This window comes from Thunnus albacares, chromosome 6 (genome assembly GCF_914725855.1).
Source record: "Thunnus albacares chromosome 6, fThuAlb1.1, whole genome shotgun sequence".
NCBI lineage: Eukaryota > Metazoa > Chordata > Actinopteri > Scombriformes > Scombridae > Thunnus > Thunnus albacares.
In genome coordinates this window covers 13008037-13033933 of record NC_058111.1, presented here as the reverse complement: position 1 = coordinate 13033933, position 25897 = coordinate 13008037, and the positions used below count along the sequence as shown (strand labels likewise).

Below are 25897 nucleotides of genomic sequence, written 5' to 3'. Positions count from 1 at the left end.
AGTAGAGACACTATTAGACATGTCAAAGTAAAAAGGAAAGGAGTGCCAAGAGTCAAGGTTTTAATTACATTATCTGCAGTTTGCTATGATATTTATGATTCAGCAGATTGAGGAGATCATCTCTGTAGCTCAAGATATTGAGCTGTAATGTTTGAGCCAAAAGATCGAGATTAGAGAATACTTTTAGATTCTGTTTTTTTTTTTTTAATCATGCAAGACACCAAAGCAGCCCGTGTTACATCTGATCTTCAGGGACAGAGTAACCATTCATTGTTGTATTTGATGCTTAAAGAAATCTATGTCTGGCTTCGTTTGACTCATTCTACTGTGGTCTTGGGTATTAAAAGTTAACACGAGGAGAAACTAATTAGTTTTGAATGGCTTCCTACACAAAATCTGCAGCGTCAGAAGATAGAGGTATTGTCAGATAACCGTGAGTAAAAGGGTGCAGTTTGAGGATTGAGGGAGATGACTGTATCATACAATAGAGGAGCAGCGGTACTGTACATAAACAAGGCAGAATAAAAGGAATATGTTGAGAAAAAGGTTGCACACTCGTGAGCGTGAGCCTGCTTAGAGTTATGTTTCAAATTCAAATCGGCACCTATCTCGGAATAGTTTTGTTTTTGTTTATACGGCTATCAAAGTTAAGTGTTTATTTATTTAAAAAACTTTCATCAGGTTTGTGTGAGGTATTCGGTTGTTTCAGTCCTTTGAATGCATTTGCTGCAAGTCACTCTAGATAAGTGTGTCTGTTTAATAACTGAAAATGTAAATGAAGCGTTTATCCATGCTTTGTACATTATCTACATAATGAATGTTTTGCTTATTTGAATACATATTAAACATTCAGCTTGATGCACAGAGGTTTCAAGCTGCAATTATCTGGAAATATTACGAGCTATACAGAGGGAAGTTGTAGCAAAATAGGACTAATTATAAAACTTAAAAGCATATTAAAGATTGTAGCTGATTGGGTGATGGTACTTAACTATTGTGTTCTGTGTTTTTGTAATAAATAGGTTTTAGGACACAAATTTGCTTTTTCAAACCACCAAAGGCCTTGTCTATCGTACATCCAGAAATTAGAAATGAAAGACTTGAGAAAAGAAATTCATGATTATTTTATTACTAATGAGAGAAAATTTGTAATTGATGTTGTGTAGCAGCAGTTTACGCAGAGGCTTCAGAAACAGAGGCACGCTTCGAGTGTCGCATGCTAACGCAGACAGAGCATTGTTTTCTCCGAACACAAGAGGCTACTCATTTACAACAGCATGCCTGCTAGCTCTGTAGTGGGATGATATAAGAGTTTCTTCCCTAAATCGCTAGTCATTTTTCTGTGATGTACTGGCAAGTTCCTGGTCTCAGCAGTTAATGACACAGGACCAGGACAATGTGCATAATCATCGGTTCCAGTCAGGCGTCACCCAGTGAATGAAACACATTTAGGGTGCTGTACATTCGCGTTTTAGTGCATTTGTGTTAGTATGTCTCCCCTTCCTCTGCATTACCCTCTTCATGCTGACTTTACAATTCATGTCAGAACAAAGAAGGAGGATAATCTCTATGGAGGGGAATAACAATGGGCTCGGAGAAATGATAAGTCTCAAGGGAACCGTCACCATATTGTTTTGTGCATTTGTTCGGAGAAGCGATTGTGTTATGGTGTCTTCCGTTTAGCGAGCTCGCATCTGCTGATGTTCATTGTCCTTTTGTCTTAAACAAACACCTGTCACAGATATGACAGTGATACTTGTCAGCTCACTTACTGCAGAGGCATCGCTGCAGACAAGTGTGTGGATGAGGCAGAGATGTTCCAGACTATTAGGTTGCCTGTTTTAATTGGGCTTCTCTCATCACCATGGTGATACACAGTCAACTGCTGTTCGTACTGATGTACAGTGCATAGTGTGTTTTGCTGTGACAGTAGAGGACTTACAATGCTCTTAAGAACATATTGAAATTACACTCACGCTGTAAGCTTCGCATATGATTTGCCTAATGAGTGTTTTACCAGCCTCCTGTTACCTTTGTCATTTTGAACCTGCTCATTTTTTATAGTAAACGGTGAGTGGGGTTTGTCATTGATATCAGGTAGATTAATGCAAACTCACCATATGTTCTTTGTGTTATTTATAAGCCTTCTGCATTTATTATGAGAGGATAATACAGGGGCGACTTTAGATGTGAATTCATTGATGGTTTGATTCACTGTTTTGTCTGACAATTATTCCAGCAGATTGCTTTCATTTACTTGACATTTTCTTTCTGCTGCACCTGATGAAATAGCTGTTTATCATTTTTTGCCTGTTATGCTTCAACACTTCTTCACTATGTGGGCCATCACATCCCATTGTCATGCTTAACATTTTCTCCTCAGTATTCTGAAATCAATAGAGCATGCTTTCCAAGAGGCTTTTTGTCTTGTTGAGTTGGGGCTTTTCAGTGTCATTGTGATTTAAAGTGATGTTGCATGTTGTCTGGTACAGTTGAAAAGATTGTTTGTTGTCTGGAAGTTTGATCTCAAATCATGATGTAACATAACTGTATTCAGTAGAGTGGGAAATTAACATTCCCATAATGACTTATTATTTCTTCTCATTTACTTATTATTTTACCTATTACTTATTATTCTTATTTCTTCTTATTTCAATGTGATTTTATTTTCCTCAGTAGCTTAAAATAACATGTTAAAATGTTAAACTCATGTAAATCCCAGTTAGAAATGTAGTCAACTGTATTTTGCTGTTAATATGCTATAATACTAAATGAAATTGAACTTCATCATTCAGACATGAGGACTATATTGCAATGTGTTGATATGAGAATTTTGTGACTACATGATTTTATGGAGAGGCAGTAAATGACAACATTGGATAATAACCCCTTAGTTATCAACATTCAAATAATACAGGTTTGGTGAATTGGTAAATCTGTAGTGTAACCATTCATATGATAAAGAAAATAATATTTTTAAAGCTAACATGCCTGCGGATTTCTAAAGATCCACAGTAAGAGATACCAGCATTTTTTTTTTTTTAATGAATGAGACATACAATTCATGAATTTATGCAAATAATATTTTTGTCTCATTCAGCCTTGGAATACAATTAGGGTATAACAATGAATAATCTGAATTTGTAGGGTTAGTAGGGTTTTTGTTAACATTCAGAGCAGCATATCTGACTTGCAAAGTCAGACTTAAAAAAAAAAAAAAACGCCACCTGTAGGCAAAGATTTATTCCAGGTCTCACAAGGGGGTTTCGGAAGAGCTGCAACAAAATTGCTTCTTTTAAACCCCTCATTGCTTATTGAGAAACTCAGGAAATGTTGTTCCGTGACTTGATTGACCAGGATACAAGCTGTTATTTTTTGATTTTAGGAATGCACAAATAAAGACAACAGTCCCAGAGTAAATTTAGTCTCATCGAGTGTTATATTCTCACTATTGCTTTAAGCCTATTGACTGCTGCTCCTCAAAAATGGATCGTGAATCAATAATTGCTGTACTACTTCTACCCAACCAGCATATCTCTGTTGTTGCAGTGTAATGGAGTCACCTCTTCTTGATAAACCAATCAACCAATAATAAACCAATAATAAATAATTCTTATCTGTAAGCATTTGTGCTACCATGATGCCAATAGACATACTTCTCTTTGGCTTAGAAACAGTATTGTTACAGTGTGCAGTACAGAAAATGTCACATCAGGGAGATCTTAAAAAATATTTACCTTTTTAAAATAAAGCCTTTGTTGTCACGTAATAACCTCCTCTGTTAGGGAAACGTACAGCATACCCCATATTGTATCTGCAGACTTTCAGCTCAGGTACTGTAGATGTACAGAAAGTAAACTGGACACTTAATAATTGCATGCAGTGTGCAGCATCCCGGCTTTGCCTGGATAAGGATTACTCTCTAAGAATTGCTTTGCCTTTTGTTTGTTGTTCTGTCTCTGTCCTCTACAGGCGTCATGGACTCGTCCCGAGCAACACAAGGTATTCTAAATGCATGACTTTTTCCTACATCCATCTATCTTTCATGTCAGGGGAGTCTAATTCAATCCCGGATGGATGCAGATCAAAATTCATGATCAATCAGGGTCAGGAAGAGTCTAAACCCTGAGAAAATGCAGTGGTCAAACCAGGCCAGTGCTTGTCTTTCTGTCTTTGTCTCTGTTTATTTTTTTTTGCATAAACTTCACATTCTATAGCTCAGTTAAACTTTTTTTGTTTTATACTTTTATCCTAGCCTGCCAGAGCATAAATCAATGCATTTTCTTGAACAAAGCTGATTTTTATCATCAGTTTTGTTGTATGTAAATTTCACAGATTTGACGCATGATTCTGTTACATGAAGTTTTGCTGAGAGGTAAAATTCTCTCCTTCCACCCACATCTTCACATCTCACTCAGTCCTCTGCCAAAATGTGATTATAACCTCAGTATTTAGTTTTGACATTAGAAAATACAGTTTTAATTTGTTGGACCAAAGTAACTGAATGTGTATGTAAGAGAAAATGTAAGAAGTCTTTGTGCAGCAGCTCAGAGCATCAGAGCCAGGGACTATTTCTGAAAGAAAGCGAAAATTGGCCAAAAAAGAAAGAGCTGCCCACATAAGCTTTTCTCCACCATTGAATATGTGTTTTACATATGTGAGAAAATCAGTGAGAAAAAAACACTTTGTAATTTCTAATATTAGTGATGAGCGCACCATACTAGCCTTGAGGACGGAGCTGATACAGATTTATCTTTTGGCTTTCAGATGAACAGAAATCTGTGCGCCAGTACTTGTCAGTTTTCGATCAACTCATCCGCCGACGGATGTTTAAAGTTTCTCATTGATGATTTACCCATCAATGCTTCAACTGAAAGATCAAATATTTGGGTTGCCGACGTTATTTATACCTATATACCATTTGACAGGAAACTGATGAGTATTTTTAGACTATCGGTTCTTTAAATAGCCTTCCCATTTATTTTCAAATTGCCGGAAGCACTGTACATCAAGAAAAATGGTCTTTTCCTTTTACTCGTCACTGTAATCGTGTTTTGGGAATGACAGCTCACATCCATTCATTAATAACACCTGTGATTACAATAAGTTTAGAATGAAAAACCTCATTTCACACTACCCACAACTGGAGGTGAGAAGCTTGCTCATCAAGCACATGCTGACAGTAATTACCAGGTGTGTGTGTGTGCGTGTGAAAACCAGGGATACATCGACTGTGAAATTCCGGGCGGATACTGTTGTTTAAAATAACAATTTGGCTGGTAGCCAATGCTGATACTGATGTTTTTGTTTATTTTGTTCTTGCTGTTATTTATTCCCCTTTTTGTATCAAAGAAATCTTCATTATATACATAATGAGCCCTTTATCACACCATCTTTGAATGAGCACAAATTCAATCATACAAATTTATAAAACAACCTTTAATATAACTTTCTTTCACATGACAAAGATTCTTTTTGTGAAAAATAACAGAGAACTGAGAGAAGAATTTTTCAGTACTGGTGGTAGTTTGTGCTTTCTTGGTATCCAGTTCATCTCTCAATTTTTTTATCAGCTTTCAGGTAAATAGTTACCTGGATGTAACAGCTTTTCAAATGGCTCATGAGATTTAAAGTAGTGCATTGTTGTTTAGATTTGATAAACATGTTTTCTGAGAATGTATGGGTAAAATATATCATTTTGAACAACATTTAGATTATTAGTCACCTGATCCTACTGTTACAAACCCAAACAGTGCATCATACAGTAGATTCCTAAGCTTCTCAGTTTTTCAATAAGGATAAAGATAATCCCACAAGAGCTACTTTTCCACTATAACAGGGAAAACATACACGGCTTAAAAAACATTTCTGTATCTCTGTCTCATAATAACATGTAAACAGTATATTTACAGCACCTTTGTGGTTTCAGATTGTGATCGGATCGGTTTACATTAATACATCAGATAATAATCATTTTCACTTTCCGACATAATGATATGGTGTTAAGGTCCACCTGCACTCCGAATTGATCAGTGTGTCTCTGCAAAATACATTATAAACCGCACAGGGGAGGAGTATGAGCATGGAGTGCTATGAGCATGCTGAGCATGTTTGTTACAAATGCGTAGGCAGCTGAGTGTTCATTTGACAAGCTGCGGAAGTTAAGAGACATTCAGGCGAAGGTGCATTTGTATGCTGAGCCAGTTAAGATTTTGTGAGACATGAGTTTAACATGTCCTCAGTGTATTCTCAATTTTATACTCCGACATTCCAGCAGTGTCTTTTCTCCTCTGCTGGCAAAGCTGAAGAAGCTGTTGGAGAGCTCTGCTGTCAGTTTGGTTTGATTTATTAGAGGAGCTTATGAAGAACAGTCTCCTGTCTCTTTGTCTTTTATGTTTTCTCCCTGCACCTGGTTTTCACAAAGACATGTTAAGTGTTTTTTGTACCGCTCACACAGTATGTGTGTATAAATGTATTATGCATTATTCTGAAAATCCTCTGTTATGAAACATTAACGAACCAGGATATTGCACTGCATTGCATTGAACAAATAATACTCCTCTGGTAGATAATAATATTCATCATGGCCTTCATATAAGGACTGAGTAGCTGCAGTCCAAAATTTTACATTAAAAAGGAATCAGTATTGAATGTTACTGACTAATTTGGACATCATGGCTCATATTATGTGGCATGTTGCACAGATGCAGGAGCCAGAAGCGGTAATCCAGGGGTTGAGAGAGAGAGGGAATGCTTATTGCACAGGGGTCAGAGTAAAAGGGTAGTGTGTTATGTAAGTGTCTCCCTGGTCCTGCTACCCGTTATGCATAATGGATGCCCCAGACATGCTTTGTCTATTGAATTTGAATACAAACTAACAAGGGTTTCTCTTACATGGCTGCCCAGACTAGGCCCTAATTCAATATGTGTAAAAGCATCCATGCCATTGTTTTGCCTGCAGCTTGGATCAAAGCCATGCAAGCAACCAAAAGAGGTGCTTAGATATTCAGTACTGCAGCACCTTTATAAAAGGAACAATTCACAAAAATACCAAAGCTTACAGTCTAAAAGAGTGCCGTATAATAACACTTGCATGTCCCAAATCCATATATTAAACTGCTTAATTTAAATTAGTTTGAGTCTCACTGAGTTTGAGATACTGTGTTCAGAGGAAAACTGTCTAGAATACTGTTTTTCTGTCATTAGCAGCTTAATGAAAGTGTTGCAATATTGTTCACCCAAATCTTCAGTGTTGGGAAATTAAGGTTTAGAATATGTATAATAAATGTTTTGATACGTAATATCCTGGTGGAGAAAGTCTGTCTGTCTGTCTGAAACTTTACACCCTGACAATTTAGTGTCAGATGACATAACAACCTCAACAACACAGAGCTGTTGACTCTGGAAGTGAGGAAGCTACTTATGGTTGGATGTTGTAACTCTACATATCAAGTTAATGAAACCAGGTATCTCTAGAGTAGGAAGGTCATTTACACATCTCATTAGCCAGCTGTCTGTTGTTATTTCCCTGGTTTCATATGCTATGTGACTCTTCATCACTGAAACTGGGGCCACATGCTTCATGAAGGTTAATAACTACAACAAACAAGTCAAAATGTTATTTTACTAAAAATGACACTGAACCTCGAGCGTCATCACTGTAAAAGTGCACGTGTGGCATGTAAGGTAACGCTCTGCTGTCTAGCGTCATGCATCAGCATATTTCACGAGTTGCTAAGCTCTGCGTGTGAAAAGCTCTAGATGGTTTCCAGTGCCTTCTGTCATCAATTATTGATAAGCTCCCCTGTACTGTCAACTGTGTCCTTACATTTCCATGTCTTTACAGAACAGAGTGTGCCTTTTTCATTAATGTCTATTCTCCTCATAAAAGGCAGGCTTTCTTAAGCTTTTTTTTTTTTTTTTTCAGGGTTACGCATCTTTCTGCAGACTTGTGCATTGTATATGTAAATGTGCAATATGGCTATGGAAAATAATGAATGTGATTTCCATTTTCAACTAAACCGAGTCATTTTCTGCCTCCATTTAGAGTCAGGATGGAAATGTGGTGGTGAGGAGTGATGCTCGTGTGTCCTCCCTCACCCTGAAGGATGTGAAGTATACAGACGCTGGCCAGTACCTCTGCTCAGCACGCAGTGCCATCGGAGAGGATGAGCAGCTGGCGAACCTGGAAGTCCGCTGTAAGTTTTTCCGTCCCTCTTTTATATGAATATACATGCTATATTACAACATCCACCTTCCAACAACAACAACATAAGCCTTTCTTGCTTATATGAAGCTTGAATATTCATTTTTATCCACAAAGCACGGTTACCAGGTAGTGTTAAAATCACAAAATCTAAAATGTTTTGGCAGAAAGTTTGTGTTAAATGCATTTTTTTTCCCTAGATGCCCCTAAGATCCACGGTGCAGTGGCAGTGTATACCTGGGAAGGAAACGCTGTCAATATCAGCTGTGAGGTCAAGGCTCATCCCAGTGAAGTATCTATCGTGTGGCTGAGAGACGGACTGGAGCTACCCAACTCAAATACCACGAATATTAAGATCTTCAGAACTCCGTTATCCAGCTATCTGCAGGTACACACGTGTGTCAAACCATGAGTTACAGTCTATAAAATAAAGCTACAAATATACACATAGAGTTCCTTCACACACACACACACGTGCACACTTCTCGTGTCATCAAGATTTCATGAGCATAGACTTGAAGTGAAGGGTTTTCTTTCAACACCATTGTGGAAAAAAAATCTGATTAATAATTCAGCAGCAGGAAAGCTCACAGCAACAAATAAAAATAGGATACTCTAATGGACAAACAAAAAGGTCACTTTGAGAGTGTTTGACACACACGTTTTTCATCTGTTTTGGTACGCTGCTCTTCATATATTTGCTGCTTTATTTATTTATTTTTTTTCTCCTCTAGATAACCCCTGAGTCTGAAAATGACTTTGGGAGCTTTAACTGCACTGCTTCAAACGAGATGGGCACAGAGTCCAAGGAGTTCCTCCTCATTCAGGCCGGTCAGTCATGATGCAGTGATTCACAGCGCTGTGTGCTTCCACATCTACTCTGTGTCTGATTTTACAGGAAGATCAAAATGAATTGAATGAATATTGATGATAGGAAGATGTCTTTTGTAGGATGTACATATTCGAGAATGTCTTCAAACACAGCTTATTAGTGACAAATGAATAATAAATAATGGTATTTTTCATTGAAGCACACACATTTGATTTAAAACAATGCAAGAGGCTTTTTCCTGGCTCCAGGCTTCAAAAACAGATTTTTCACCCATATTCAAAACACACATTAGACCAAAACATCTAGCACATTATGAGATTACACAGGGCAGTGTTTGTTTAGATGGATGTTTAATTTAGATGAAATGTTCCTTCCCTCTGGTTGTTTAGAAAATACAACAGCCCTAAAGATTTCTCTCAATGCAGCTGAAAAACACTGTATATTATAGTATTTAGCATGAATTTCAGCGTATGTGCGTGTGTGTGTGTGTGTGCTAGGTAAAAGAGCATTTAAAGCAGTTACAGAATTTTATTGTAACATCTACTCAGCAGCAGCTGATACCAGAGACTGTACACTCGCCAACACATTAGACAAATGGAACAGAGAGCAGAGAGATAATGCCACTCTTAAGCCACAATCTGAAGTAAATGAATTGAGAACACCACATTCTTCACTCAGAGCACAACATGGGTAACCGCAGTAATTACAGTGTGCCTTCAATTTAAAACTGTGCTCACATCAGAGGACGTGAATTTATAACAGCCACCAGGACTCGTATATGGCCGAGCTCAAGAGGTTTAATGGATTAAATGTTATTTTCTCTAAAAGATGGAGTGCAGTGGTAGGTGAACCAAAACAAGGTTGTTTTGATCAATAAACATGACAAGAGGGGAATGTAAAGGAAAACTTAATCATTAATTAATTGAGTATGCCGTAGGTCAGATATTTTCTACACAAATCCAAAATTAAAGGATGTTTTTATGTCCTTCAGTACCAGCTGTTCACAGTTTTAGGATATTTCCATTATACTGAAACATTAGGTTGTGTTTAGATGACTGCAAGGTGTTTGAGTGCATCTGAAATCAAGAGTTTATCAAAATCTCTTAAAGGTTTTGCCTTTGCAAAGCTAACACTATTCTGTACTGGAGTCAGCTTACACTTGAATCATTCAGTCAGAGCTGTATTTAAATCCAACGTTCATTTTTATTTTGTGAAATAATGTCAAGAGCATGCAGCACCTTGAGACAGAAAAATGGCATTAGTGTCACAGATCGTAGATTTCTTACAAAGATTAAAGCTGTTTTTAAATGCGTTTTCAAACTCAGCTGAGCTCAGTCACTTATTGTAATGGAACAATGGATTCTGACACTCTGCAATCTTACAGTTTTGGTTGTAATCACACTTTATTTCCTCCCTTTACCAGAGGTGCCATCATCTCCATCCGTCAGTGAGGTGAAACCTTTCTCAACCACAGCACAGATGCAGTTTGAGGAGCCCGAATCCACTGGAGGTGTCCCTATCCTCAAATACAAAGCTGAGTGGAGGATACACGGCCGGGGCAGCTGGATGCATAGAGTCTTTGAGGTCCAAGATGGTATGAAAACAGAGATGAGGTTGTTGAAAGTAGTGTTTTTTTGTTGTTCAAAGATCATTTGATATATGTAGAAAATAACTCCAATCCTGAAAGTAATCTGTTAGATTACAGCCACATTCAAGTTAACACTGCGTGATGATGACAGAAAAACAGCTGACAACTATTGTTTCTCTATCTGGTTTTAGACCTTTTAGACCATCTCTAAATAGATTTATCTGTTTAAACATTGTTGAAATGAAATCAGTCAAGCTAATCGGTGTTCACTTGATGAAATTAATTATGCATGTATAGTTGGAACAGGAGACGTGTTTGTTTTACCGCTCATCAGAATTATCAAGGTGTTCTCAACAGGGATTGCACTGCCTCTGATATTGTAACAGGCTCCATCAGTGAGGTGACTATCACCGGCCTGAAGCCAGACACCAGCTACGAAGTGAAGATGTCAGCCATCAACGGAAAGGGCGAAGGTGAAAGCAGCCCCGCTGAGTTATTCAAGACCGAGCCTGTCCGTAAGTTTCACATGTCGCACAGTTAACTGGACACAGGAGAACTTTTATCACACCCTTTTAACCCTTGTCTTCAGAGACATATTACCTGAAGTCCTTCCTCTCTTCTATCTCTTGGAGTCAGAAGCGCTTCCATCACCGATCCATAAAAACTAATCAAAGAGTTGTAGAGTTACTCAGCTGCTGGACAGCAACACTCAAGTCGGCACTGAAACTGTTTGGACGGTGTCACAAAAGCCTCTGGCAGTGTCTTTTCAGTCTATGTCTGTCCTTTTCCAAGTTTTTTTTTGTTTGTCCAGGAGTAATGCTGACAACAGGAGCTAACTCTCTGACCTCCTTGTTCTGTTTATTTAGTTTTTTCAATGGATAATGGACCTTTAAATCTAAGTATTCAGGAAGCATTTTCGTCATGAAGTACAACTGGTTTAACAGCATCTTGCTGTTTTCCACATCAAATTAGACTCTCATTTCAGCACACACTGGATCCAATTGCACAATCATTTAAAATCCACTGTTTTACAGCATTTTATTAGGCTCATTATGTCATAATGTGCTTGCAAACCATGAATTTGAATATGAAACAGAGGGATTTCTTGCTTCGATGTAGGAGAGGCTTGCAGTGAGTCTCGATTCTATTAGTTAGTTTTTAGCCCCCTCTGTTGGTTGGTGATTCCTGTGTTAGGAGAAGACGCTGCTACCCCCTGCTGGCTTCATGTTAAATATGCCTGTTGACTCAAAAATTATCTCATTTTCATTTTTGGACATGGTTCAGTGTTGTCTTCATCTCTGCATATTTTCATTTCATCATTTTAATCACTCATTTTTTTCCCATTTGCTGATCTGTTTGTTGTATCCATCAGGCCACAAAAGTAAGTGCCTCATCTGTCTTTGCTCTGACTGTCTTGACTGTTTAGAGGAATTCATAACATGATCACGCTCATGATTAAAATTAAAAACCACCGCAAAGTCAATAAATCAGTGTCTGTTTTGGTATTAAAATGATTTATTTATTTTAAAAAAAATCTTGCATTGAAGATATTTTGTTTGATGTATGTCTAATTAGAATAACTAGACTTAATATGCGGCAATATTTCCATGAAGTATAATTTTTAAATGATTTTTACTTTAGGCTGCGTTTGAAAGCAGTGTTTCTGTTTCATGTACGCTTGGCTCTATCTCATCCTAATCTTAAATGTGGCTATTATTAAGTAAAATGTTTTCCCCTCTTGCTCTTCTGGTGCAGTCTTAGCAGAAACGAGTCTTGCTAAACTCAGTGAACTGTTATTATAGAGATCCAGGCAGTCATTTATACAGACAAGTGATACTGATTGCCTGATATCTTTTCTTTTATGTCCCTAGCCGGCATTTTTCATTTTTTCTCTGAAGACACAGGTTTGTTCTGTAGTGAGGATAATAGTCGATTAGTTTTTACTGCTGTAGCTTTTTCGATCCCCACAGGATAACCCCGTCACCTCTGCTGATTAGCTGCATTCGTAAGAACTTTACAGCTTAGCAAAATGTGTATTTCTTTGTCTAGAAACTGTGGCCTGATCGTCAACGCAAACTCCTCTGTGTCTGTTACCTGTAGATTTTATTTCACCCAAGAGTTGACATCTGAGTTATCCAAATATGAATATTGATATCTATGTGATTTTGCAGCTTGTGAACTAATTGGCTTAAATAACACTATGATGAAAATAAGCCAAATTCCTGCATTTCAAAAGCTGCACATTTCCCCTTTGGCTTCAGCGATTTGGTGTAATTTGGGAAAGTTTAGATGTGGATTAGGCCCATCATCATTGATTAATCAGTCGCCTTGCAAATTAAAAAGTCTCTAAAGTCAAAAAGATGAAGCTGTCAGACGACTGCTGCACTTTTCACATAGTAACATACAGAAGAAATCCATCTGTGCTCCACTCTTGTGTTTAATAGTATAATAAGCTTTTTAGTGATTTGTTTTAGTTTGTCTCCAAGTCATTTTTTTCTCCTCTACTTGTGTGTGTTTTGCTTGCATATTTTCTCATGTCCTTCTTCCTCTTTCCTTTCAACCACTCACATATGTGCAATTCATGTGACTGTTATTTGTCTTGCATGGTGCTGACGATCCCCTCCACTCTGCAGAAGGTAACTTGATGTTGCGGATATTTGAAAGAAGGTTCCTAACTTTAATCGGAGAACCCCACAAATTAACACCACATTAATTGCTTATATGCAGTCACGTAGTACGTGTCTACCTCAAACCTATTAATCCGTCATGTAGACATCTGCCTCAGCAGGGTAAATGAGAGAGAGCCAGAGCTGTCTTCATGGTAATATATAACAGTCAAGAGTGTTTAATATCAGCATCCCTCGGATACTATTGATAGCTTGCTACCTGAGGGATGTCACCCCTCTTCCTTACAGGATATGTTACTATAAATCAAGTGTGTAATAAACCCAGTTTCCTGTAATCACAAGAGAATCATAATCAATGTCCTCCCACCTACCTGCAAAATACTGCTCCTTCCAGCAGTTTGCTCTGGTTCTCAATCAAGAGTTTTCGGTATTCATGCTGAGAGCGACACCTAACCTTATGCATTGTATCTTCTATGTTGTTCATCATGTTTAATCTTAGCCTTAGTGTTCATGTGTTTCAGGCGAGGACCAATTTAATCAGGTTTATGAAGGCAAGCGATACCACAAGTCAGAATATAAACACTAACCACATAATGAAATTCCCTCTTGTTGTCTTACAGTTTGTTACCATCTGATTAACTTTTATTACACTTGTTTTGTCTGACACACACACAAAAAAACTTTATTGTCCAACAGTTCTGTTTTATGTTACGTGTTTAATATAAAATTGATTTTAACATTTCACCCAGTGGTTATCTTTGCAGGCAAACTTATTTGTTATGCCGTAAAGACTTCAGTCCATGACAAATAATCCTTTCTCCCAAAGCATTGTATGACACGGGCAATGTCGGTCAGCAGTTTTTATGCTGATTGAATGTCACTCAGCAACTCACAGACTGAATCAGATAAGCATGTTACTGTGTGTCATTTGGTAATTAGTTTGACTTGACCATCTTTAGACAAGTGATTGAAGAAGGACAAGTGACCTAAAAGAACAACAAGGAGAGTAGCCAGTTTCAAACTTAATTTCAAGGTTTTTTTTTGGTTTTTTTTTTGTCCCTTCTACAATTTTAAAGGTGGATTGACAGAACTGCCTCTGCTTTCTCCTGATAAAGTAACCCACTAGTTCTCTGCATACTTTAAACAAGCCTTTAAATAACCTCTGATTACTCTTGTGTGCCTGTAGGAAATCCCAATCCTCCTAAGCTTCAAGGAGCACTTCAACCCAAAGGCAACTCCCTCAAAGTCAGCTGGATCAAGCAGGATGACGGCGGCTCACCCATCTTACATTATCTTGTCCGTTATAAACCAGTGAGTATGACGATCAGAGCTGACGCGATAGAAAGAGCCGACAGAAAATTAATCAGCAACTATCTCAGTAATTATGAATCATTCAAGTAAATTTTTAAGTAAGTAGGTTCTAGCCTCTTAAAAATGAATGTTTGCTTGTTTTCTCAAGTGTTTTATGATTGTACACTGAATATCTTTTGGTTTCGGTTGCTTTGACAAAACAAGACAATTGAAGATGTCACCTTAGGTTCGGATCAGATATATCAAACGATGAATGAGTTAATTGAGAACATAATTGGCTGTAATGAATATGATCGTTAGTTGCAGCCCTAAAAAGCTCCATAGTTATGACAAAAACATTATCTAAATGTTAAAGTTAAGTTGTAGTCTAATTGAGTCATGTTCACATAAATGTATCTGTGTGCCTTTAGATACAGGCGGCAGACTGGAAACCAGAAATCCGGCTGCCCAGTGGCAGCGACTATGTAGTTCTGAGCGGGTTGGAGTGGGACACAGAGTACAATGTCTTCGTGGTGGCCGAGAACCAGAAGGGCAAGTCCCCGCCAGCCACCATGTCCTTCAGGACGTCCACAGAGCCGGCAGCCATCCCAGGTACCCCCCTCACAACCTCAAGTCACACACACACACACACACACCGCAACTAAACAGCCAGAAAACTGAGGAGCCAAACTCAAAGCTCAGAACCAGAACATCACGTTCTATTTTTACCTCTCATGCACTGAAAGGTGACTGACAACTAAATAGATCTACAGGAAAAAAAAAAAAAAAAAGATTTCCTGGACAGCGATGAGCCAAAAATGATTTTCCGGCTGAATTTTCTCACTTTAAAGTTTTGACAGCCCTTGCTAAATGAGCTTGAGTTTGCTCTCGCAGAACTGGGACAGGCAGTTTCCACAGAGGATGAAATGATTTCCTCTGAACGACTGTAGTTTTCTTTAGCTTTGTTTACTGTTAAGATAGCAGTTAGAGTGAATAGTTTGTGCCTGTGTGGAAGCAGTCTTTTTTCGTTGACCCTTGATAACCACTGATTAACTCGTACCTCCAGGCTTTGACTGCAGCTGAAGGTTTTTTTTTACTAAGCGTAGAAAAAACCACACAGCCTGTCAGATGGCCTTTAGGTGACACTAAACGCTGCAGAGTGCTTTGCTGAAACATTGCAGCAGACCATTATGTCTTTCTAATTCATTTTCCAATCTAAAGCATTTCCTACTCACCCACCACTGAGTCACCATCAAGTCAACATGGTGTAGTTTTCCCCTCTGTGCTGTGCTTTTTGCTTTGATGTGTTGCTGTATTTTTTTTTTTCTCCCTTGATATGAAAAATCTGTTTTCTTTTTTTTTTTTTTTTTTTTTTACTTTTGATTTTCAGACACATTTTCACTTTCTCTCTTCCTCTGTTTTCCCCACCCTTCTCTTTTTTTCCTCTTTGTTTCCCTTCATTTTCCCCCCCTCGTCCTGTGTTCTGTCCCTTTCTCTTTATCCCTCTCTCAATGTTCCTGCTCTCTTGCCTGGTCCCGGACATTGGTGTGGTGGACCACGTGAACATATTCGTCCCAACCTGTGTGCATTTTGGTGTGGTCGGGGTTGTGCTGTCCCCCCCATCCAGCCACTATGGATGACTGTTCATCTGTGACATGCACTTTGGTATCACTCATCTTGTCCCTCATCACTGCATTCCTGCTCTCATAGTTTCACATTGGGGGGTGGGGGGGGGGGAGAATTCACACCATAACTGTAGAGGAGAGCTCGCCTTTCTCTGGCCTGGCTGTCTCTCTGGACGCTTTCACTCCTTAAAAAACAGACTTTGTCCATAACAGACGTGTCTCTGTTATGGGTGAGAAAAGGGTGCTGTGTAGCTTCAGAACAGACCAGACAGACGCGCTGAACCAAAGGCAGTGGAAATCCTCCGCCTCCTACAGATTCACTCTGCTCAGCATTAGCGCAGCTAGTCATCGAGCACTAGACGAGAGAGGAGTGCCAGTTTACAGTAATGAAGTATAGTTGAATTGAAATGAGGTTATATTAAAAGAAGAATAGCATTTTACATAGAATATCAAGTGATTGCTGATTGCTGGACATGTTTGTTTACATAAAAAAAAAAATGTATTATATTGTTACACCGCTCACAAAATGATGCACACACAGTTACAACATTAACGTTTACATCGAGAACAGAAACATCTAACTGAAACGTGTTTGTAATTATATCAGTATAATGAAACTTTTTGGTGATTTACTAAGATTAATGTCCAGATATTTGTTGTGTGTGTTAATATGTATCCAATGTCTGTCAAAAAAATATCTAACTATGTTTTCTACATTTATAATTGGAGGGTGCTTTACTCTGCTGCATTTGATTCTCTAGCATTGTCGGTGTCTAAATTTTATGTGAGTTTAGAAAGCTCAACACTGAAGTTCTGCAGTCTTCAACTATAATTAAAAATGAATTTTACAGAAACTCTGAAGATGCACCACAACATGTTGTGATATTTGAAAAAGCTGCACGTTCTTTTTTTTTTTTTTTTTTTATTTCACAAAATATAATTTCTGGGTAACTAGCAAAGTATTGTAAGCTTTGGTTTGCTCTTATTTCTAATACCAAATAAACGGGTTGAATATACTTGAATGTTTTTTTTTTTTTTAAGGACAGTGGATTGCATATAAATTCCTAGACATGCTTCATATTTGAAATACATATAAATACTGAACATAAGTCAGACAAACACGTCGCACTGCATCTAAATTTTTGCTGAAACAACTAGAACGTGTCAGTTCTCATAGCAGGTGAGTAGTTTCTATTTTATGGAACTATTTGTGGTTACAGAAGCATTTTATTTAGTTGTTTAGTGGCCGTTTCTATTAAACTTTGTCTTGCTACAGTTGTTCAGCGCTCCCTCTGTTGTCTCCATGTCTGCCAGATCTGGGTGAAGAAGCAGCGCTCTCCATGGGCATCATGCTCTGGGCGGGAATCCTTGTTGTAGTGTTTGTACTCTTGCTGCTGGCTGTGGATGTCACTTGTTACTTTGTGAACAAATGTGGCCTCATCATGTGCCTCTGTGGGAAATCAGGCACCGGGACCAAAGGACACAACATTGAGGAGGGCAAGACCATCTTCATGTAAGTATCAGAGACTCCATTTACAGCACATTTTTTAACAAACAGGCAGCATACATATCGCTAAAGCTGCTCTAATCAATATGTCTTTGTTAAAAATTGATCAGATGACTATGAGTAATGTGTAAGGTGTTGCTCACAGTGAATTACCACCCGACTCGGCAGTTCTCAGCCCTAATTTATAGCGTCTCGTTTTGGTTTTTTACAGCCCACAACTTTACTGTTTTGGTTCACTGTTCTCATCAGTGTTGTTTACAGCACCAAACAGCAAACAGACAAGTTAGCTACTAGCTGGTGAGTACAGTGGAGCAGTTAGTAGATAAAGAGACAGACGTGTCCATCAGGAATCGGCAGAGATGAAAACAGAGTTCGAAAGTTGGACATGAGTTCAAATTAATGCTCCATATCTGCTGGATGTGTAAATAGGCAACCGTTTGCTAACATGTTCACCATATCGACTTCATATGATAATCATGTCACGAGCTTGTAAACTCAATTAATGCAAGTTTAAATATTTCTAATTATAAAAGAGTTTTAAAAGGTTTTTGGTCAACTTTTGCAAATCATTTCAGTAGAAAACACCATATGGTACTCTTTGCACTGTGATGAGTACTCTTTGATGTTACATCTGTTCAGGCTTTTTTTTTTTTTTTTTTTTAGATAAATTTGTTTTTAATTTATCTTTTTGTTGTTTACATGTTGGCTTATCCTGCCTCATCTACAGTGCTTCAACTTTAATCAGTGACTTTCTGCATTTCCCAGAAGGCCTTACAAGAACTCACCTAAAATATCTACAAATTTTAGCTGCAAGATTTCTTTTTAGGTGAGGAGAGCAAGAGCTAACTGAGGAAGGGTTTCCTTCAAGAAAACAGAATTGTGTGTTGTTTGACTGCAGTGCATTATGGTCGGCTCTGCCAGCGTCTACCGAAGGAAAAAAAAAAAATACACAAATCAATAAAACGGACCCATAAATGAGATGTTTTAGTTTTAAACTCTTTCAATGGAAATAGGAAAGATGCTGGGTTTGAGCGAAGCATTGGAACAAATACTCTCGTGTGCACAATAAGTCAGATTGAAATCAATTTGAGTGGAAAGTTGCATCACACACATATTGATTTGTGCTACATTTCACTAAAATACAGCATCTTCACATGAGTGAGCCTTTAATTCTCAGACTGCGATTGGGATGAACTGCCGTCGACCGTTCTGCCTCTATATCACTTTCTCTTACCGCACACTGTTTCAGAAAGAGATAACTTCATCTGCTGCCATTTCACCAAGATATTTGTCTCTCTGTCCTGCAGGAACGATGAGTCCAAAGAGCCGATAGTAGAAGTCAGAACAATAGACGAGTGCACGGCCAATCATAACGCGGCAGGACCGACAGAGCCGAGTGAAACCACACCTCTCACAGACCCAGAGTGAGTGAACGCTGACATACAGCACACAGCGTTTTTTTACTGCTCAAGTCTTTTTTAGCTGTTGTACTTTGCACTCCACTCCAAAGAATAATTATCATGTTTTTCAACAGGACAAAATTTGACCCTCAGTTATATCCACTAATTTAATTTATTTAAAAAAGTTCAGGTCATTCTTGAGTGGAGTCCACTGAAGTGTGTTGCTTTCTGTTTTTATTCCCTTTCGGAGGGATTACTGCACTTTGTGTTTACTCTCCAGCCTTTGGAGATTTTCTGTCTCATTATATCAAGGTTGAAGCAATACCAGTTAAAGACACAGAAAGACTTTTGTCCTCTTAAGTGTGGTCAACTCATATAAAGTCATTTGACAACCTCAGCAAGCCATCTCTCATATCAGCAGCCTGGAAAAATGAGATTACATGAGATTGTCACTGGTACTGTTTAACCCTTATAGGTGGTTCTGCGTGGTGCTGTAGTTTTCTGCAGGAAGACTGGTGCTATTTTAGTACATTAGTTTTCCTAGTCAGTGTACTCCATGTTGGTGTGTGTATGGGATGTATCCTTCACTCACAGCATGACGCCCTGTTTTCTTTTTCTTTTTTCTCACTAGGCTTAATAGTTGCTGTTTTTTAGTTGCTTTGTCTGTTTGTGTGAATTTCTAAAGCCAACTAATCCCTCTGCATGCTCGTCCGAGCCACCCTTCCTCTGTCACAGTCACCCTGGTGTCTAGTCTGTGTGTCTCTGTTCTCTCCCTGCTCTCTCAGGCTGGCGGCTTACACTGCTGCTCTGGCACTGGACACCCTCTCCTCCGTAGCCACCAACTCTGACACAGCCACTGCAACAATTGACCCCGCTCAGGACAGCCCCTCTAGCGAGACCACTACCCTCACTTGTAGCCTGTCTACCCCGGCCAATGACCCCTCACCCACCCCTATATCGGCCCCAGCCCCGACCCCAGAGTCAAACACGGCCCCGCCGACTCCCATCATCTCCACCTCCGCCGTCGAAGCTAAAATGGCCCCGTTAGTAGAACAAAGAGGAAGTAACTCCCCGGAAGAGCAGGAGAAACTTCCCACTCCTCTTTGCACCCCCGAACAGACTATATCTCAAAAATCTGGGACGCCAATACCACCGAAGCGTAGACACTCTCCTAAACTCGCCGCTCTGAAAGCTAAAGGTAGCCCCCCTGTATCGCCGCTAGCTGCATCTTCCCCCTCTCCCTCCCCCACCGTAACCAGCAAGAAACCTGCTCCAAGCCCACCGGTCACCCAGCTTCCCACGCAGCCACACACTGCAGCCTTAGACATCGGGACACCAGCGCAAACTGCCTCCACTATAGCAACCACTGCCACTCCAAAACCAGACCGCGATTCAAACACTGCCTCGGATCTCAGCGGGTATAGCCTCACTGCCTTTGATATTAACAAACCCGCTGACCAAACTGTGGACAAAAACACACCCACTGCCAAAGATGCTAAAGCTCCCACTGCAACTAGCTTTCCTTCAGTGATCCCCAGTGCTTTTGATATCCTGAATACTGAAGAATCTGCTCCTCTAATTGCAGATGTCCCCTCCCCTCTACTTTCTACCACTATTTCTCAAACCCCTGCTAGCGTCAATGCGCCGATCTCCAATGATTTCCTATCAGGCACGTACGACTTCCTATCCACTGACACGGTGCCCAAAAATGCCGTTTTCGATTTAGAGCTGACTAATGGCACACAAAGACCCTCTCTGCCCTCCACATGCCTTATTAGCTTAGACAGCCCGCCCTCTGCCCCCTCTCTGCCCAATGGAGACGGAGCAGACCTCCCCCCCTCAGGCCCAGTTCTGGAGGCATCAGAGACTCTGGCCAAGACTGCTCCTCCTGTCAACGATGAGTACGGCTCCCTCTAGAGGTTTATCTGTGTGTGAGTGTGTGTGCGTGTGCGTGTGCGTGTGTGTGTATCTTGTATGCCCATTCATTCACCACCGCATCTTGCCATTAACCACACAATATAAAATATTGTAATGGTAAATTGTGGTAATGACATTGGGACAATTAGTATAATGTTGTGTATCGTGATAGAGTGATATGATGGTTCTGTTATTACGCTTGTGTGCAACAGCTCTCCATTCTGGGGTCTTTACTTTTACAAACATTCATCATGAGAACAGTCGAGCCCCTTTCAGACATTATACAGATATGACGGCAATTTTACATGTCAGTGTTATGTCTGTATAAGGGTAAAAGTCTCAAACATGGCACAGATTTAATGCCGTCTAAATAATGTGAAGGCGACAGCAGCACAAAGTCAACTACAGAGAGAGAGACTGAATGGATGTCTTGTTCTGCCTTTTAAAGAGCACAAGAACATGAATTTATTACTTGTCATCTCTTCTGCATAAAATAAAAATCAGTTTAATAAACCAGGAAACACTGAAGAGATGCCAATTTAAGGTTGTATAGGAGATTCCTCTCATGTTAGATCTGTCTATAAAAATGATTTTTTTCCCCTCAGGTTGTGGGGCAGAAACAACAATAGTCTCCTCCTCTATATTTTTGATTATCACTCTTGCTACTTCATGGTGAAATAATGAATATCCAGAAAAACACTTAGAATTTAACGTATTGTCATTCTATAATTGGCCACTGTCAGACAAATGCTCATGTTAGTCATTAGTTGAGGTTTCAGCAGCAAAATAAATGTTAAAATCCAGCCTGATTCTGTGTGAGAATAGAAAACATTTTCCTCCTTGATAAAGCTTTCAAGTCAGCGGCGCCACCGCTTCCTCTTGATCATCAGGGGCCAGATGCATAAATGATACGTACACATAAGAACCACGCATATGCCGTTTCCAGCACATAAACTGGTATTTATAAACACAGAATGTGTGCACCTCACACATTCTTCAGAGCAGGCGTACACGTGTTTTTCTAAAGCGATCTGAGGTTGATGTGAAGAGGTGGAGATGAAATATAAGCTGAGAGATGGAATCTTTTAGTAAAACATTGTTTAGGTTAATAAGCAGCTGCACTGATTGTGTGATTTTTTTGTTTTGTTTGTTTTTGCATTTACACAGATTTGTAAAATGCCAATCAAAGGAACATTTCTAAACATAACATTAATTACTTTTGTGTGATTAATTTTATCATTCTTTTAATTTGCATAGGAGTCCACATTTTATTTTGCTGTTAATATTCTTTTTATTTTATCCTTAGTCATGTCACACCTTGTGAAGTTACAGACTAATCATGAATTTCTGAGAAATCGTAGACGATGGTTTAAAGGTCCATGTGATGAATTAATGATGTGGACGCTATAAAGAGCTGCACAGATGTGCCTGGTGACAGCTATTCTGGTTTTTGGAGAACCTCGCCCGTGCAACACAATCGGTGAAACGGTCTTCTTTCCCGTTGGTTTCATTGACAGGAGTACAGACAGGTTGAGCCGGCGGTGAACTGATATGAAAACAGCTGGTTCAGGATGTGTCTTCATCCATTTACGGTTAATTGTGGGAGTGGAAATGAGGCTTATGCACGTGCATTCAGTTCCCCAGTTAGATTTATAAAACAGGATCATGCGTACACACGGTTTTATAAATCTGATGAAAACAATGCGTATGCATATTTCTGGCTTTATGCGTATGCACAGTTTTAGTCATGAATCTACACAGAGTTTTATGCATCTGGCTCCAGGTGTCAAATATCACGCACAAGCATTGAAGCTCCTCCTCAAAGGTTCTGTCATGTCTGAATAAAGCTGTAACAAACAAGTAGGTATGTCTGAATGACAAAGAGCCATCAATTTAAGACCGATAAAGCCAGGCATGTTACGTATTCCATGTCTGAAATGGGCTTTATTTTAATGACAAAATGTTTTGTCTCTTACTCAGGCAGTAGTTTATATGCCTCTGAGTGTTGCCTAAATCCTCACCAACTCTGCAGCTCTACTAAAGAGAACAAGCAGAGGCTAGACGCTGGCGTTTCCCTGCTCTGAAGAGAGGAGAAGAGCTGCAGGCAGGATATAGAAACTGCCTCACTGCTCTAACATGAACGTGGATATCACATAGCACCAACCCACGGCTCATTTACTGTCCAATCATAGTCTCTTTGAAGTTGAACTAAACTGATTAATTGATATTTTCTAAGTTTGTTTTAGATTAGGAATGCTAGTCTGTTACAGGATGAATTATATGGTACGTCATTATCTGTCTGTTGAATTTTATCTGACTGTTGTAAAGGTGGTGAAGAAATATGTAAGAAGATGTCTACATACATAGTGTCTTCTTACATATTGGGTGAAGATGTCATTGAGAATAAATGGTTAACATTGTGTTCAACTAAAGTGATTTTTTTATGTTTTCTTGCCACAGAGAACCAGATTACTAATTTTGCACTCCCCCCCACCCCCCTTTTCCATTTCAGGGGGATTTTTTCTGATGAGAAAGGCAAATTGGAGGAGGCAGGATTATCAAATGCCCTAATGGAGATCGCTGCAGAACGCAACAGTGTCATACAGACAAATACCAACGAGAGCAAAGCATGATGGGGCCGGAGAAATCCCAGAGAACCCGATCCAAAACATTTTGCAGCAGCGACAGCGAGAGAAACACTGCAAGAGTTTTGATTTCCAGTGCCCTTAACTACATATTCAAAACAACACACACTTGTTGATTGGTTAGAGCGCACTATGACCGTGGTTTCATTCATGAAATGTTTACTACACCCAAGGAGTTTATCTTTAGGTCATAAGAGATTTATTTTATTTTTTTATTGTTTTATTTAACCAGTCACAATGATTAAGAACAATCTCTTAATATAATGATCGCTTGGTGAATATATGAAATTAGACTTTTATTGTGCTTATAGTTTGAATTGCAGTTGCACACAAGCATTGGATTATTATGAGAAATGTAAAAAAAAAAGAAAAAAAGAAAAAAAAAGAATATATATATAGAAATTATTTTTCTTATTTTCATGTTCTACTGTTCAAATGTAAAACTGTTTGCATTTTTTTTAGTTTGGGTTCTTAATTTGTGAGCTTGTCTCATTAAATAGCTTGTTCTGCATGTATGACCTGCAAGTGGTTGTGAAGTTTTGTTTACAAGGTTTATTGTCTGTTACAGGGATGTTTAATCTCTCACAGTTACGCTGGCAGGGATTAAACATAGGCCCAAATTCAGTGTTTGGATTATAACCATATTTGTTATGGTTATTAAAATACAGGATTAACCTACAGCCAGCTGCAGGAGGAAAAAGTGACAGAGAATCCCACTGCACATCGACTGTGTGCACGATTGGATCAGATTCGGCTTATTTCATGATCAAATATACTCTGTCACTGACCTACCACAATGTTAGTTAAAAATGTGAATTATTTAAAATGTATTTGGTTAAAAAAAAAAAAAGGCAACTCAGTGAACACAAACGTTCACAGAAAGACAAAAAAACGCCAGCAGAACTGCTGATTCTCAGCCAAGGGTTGAAGAACCGTGAATCAAGCGAATGTCATCTGATCCCGAGCTAAATATACACCACCTGTTTGTTTGGGGGCAACGACTATGATAGCTATTGTTTCCTCCTCACATTCAAGCAGATCAAAAGGTCTGGCTTCATACTTTGAGTTGTGCTTTTGAAGCAAAAAAATAAAAACTCTAAAAAGCATTTTTGTACTATTTAAAAACTACAAAGATTTCTTTTCCATTCCTGCCTGCAAGCTTGTGCACTGTGCTTGTGTGTCAGTAGATTGTCCTGTCATCAGTTTCTATGATAATCTGCATAGCTTTGTCGTGAGAGCTTTAGCTGATACCTTTTTTTAAAAAAAAGAAAATTGTATTATTAGAAGAAAAGTACAATAAATGGACTAATGTGGTCATTATAACACGTGTAGTGTATTAAACTGTCCGTCTCTGGTCACCGCACTATATATTGCCAGCTATAGTGAAGGAAGGTGTTTTGAGCCTTGGCATGAATTCAGTCAGTACTTCATAACATATAACTACAAGGCAGATAAACGTGCCCGTGTTTGTTTGGGGCAAATCGCTCTCATATTGATTTAATGAGTGTCTTTGGGGCTTGTTCTGGCATAACTACACATTGTTTTTATTTCTCCCTCCCCCCCAGTTGTTATTCAAGTGTTCTGTAATGTGGTTTTTGAATTTTCTTTTTTCAGTTTTTGTCTTTTGTATAAAAATCACTCACCAAGAGCGACTGCTTGACAAGTTCAGGACACCATTGGCAGGAAGCAGGGTGGTCGACCTGAAACAAAAGAACAAATTTATTTTCTAAAAGCTTTACATAACAGATGTAGTGTCAAGAGAACCCAATACAGATTTGAGGTGTATCAGAACAACAACAACAAAAACAAGCTTTACTCACCTTGTACTCCACAGCTGTTACAAGACCACCTTGCTCCCTCGTCTCTGGACGCTCCTTTTGGTTTTATTGGGTCAAACTCAGAAAATATCTGTTGTGTACAGTCTGAGTGCTAACCCATTTACAAAATAAAAAATGGTTTCCGAATCTAATTTTGTCCTGGCCCATTTTGTCATTAGTCTCAATTACTCTTTCATTTTTTTCAAAACTGTGTCCTGTTACATTCAGAGCATGTAATGACATATTTTAAACACCAGATGGCAGTAAATACCTGTTTTTGGATTCCCCTTTTGTTTTCGCCATGTCATGGACACACAGGACTATTTACAGAAAGGTTACAGTGCAAACAGGTTACACTGGGGCTGGAAATTCCCTGGGCTACTTGTTCAGATAGACAGGGGAGCAAATAAACACGTGTTACATAACGCATATTTGTGCTGGAG

At 38.9% G+C, this 25897-nt stretch overlaps 1 protein-coding gene across 14 annotated transcripts in view; it reads left to right on the top strand.

Moving 5' to 3' along the window:
- ncam1b (neural cell adhesion molecule 1b) overlaps positions 1–25606 on the top strand; it is a 73265-nt gene extending 47659 nt beyond the window's left edge. For 3 of the 14 annotated variants that reach the window (XM_044353990.1, XM_044353989.1, XM_044354000.1), the window contains 15 exons: positions 3973–4002; positions 8048–8198; positions 8407–8594; positions 8941–9037; positions 10462–10632; positions 11013–11141; positions 11999–12007; positions 12498–12530; positions 13260–13262; positions 14440–14564; positions 14975–15155; positions 17483–17681; positions 18983–19099; positions 19861–20976; positions 23505–25606. In XM_044353990.1, coding sequence (XP_044209925.1) covers positions 3973–4002; positions 8048–8198; positions 8407–8594; positions 8941–9037; positions 10462–10632; positions 11013–11141; positions 11999–12007; positions 12498–12530; positions 13260–13262; positions 14440–14564; positions 14975–15155; positions 17483–17681; positions 18983–19099; positions 19861–20976; positions 23505–23625 — 2670 coding nt within the window. In that variant the 3' untranslated portion in view covers positions 23626–25606. Of the gene's footprint in view, positions 1–3972; positions 4003–8047; positions 8199–8406; positions 8595–8940; positions 9038–10461; positions 10633–11012; positions 11142–11998; positions 12008–12497; positions 12531–13259; positions 13263–14439; positions 14565–14974; positions 15156–16170; positions 17185–17482; positions 17682–18982; positions 19100–19860; positions 21007–23504 lie in introns of those variants that run through there. The other 11 variants (XM_044353995.1, XM_044353991.1, XM_044353996.1 and 8 more) reach the window with 9 other exon arrangements.
- The last annotated feature ends 291 nt before the right edge of the window (positions 25607–25897 follow it).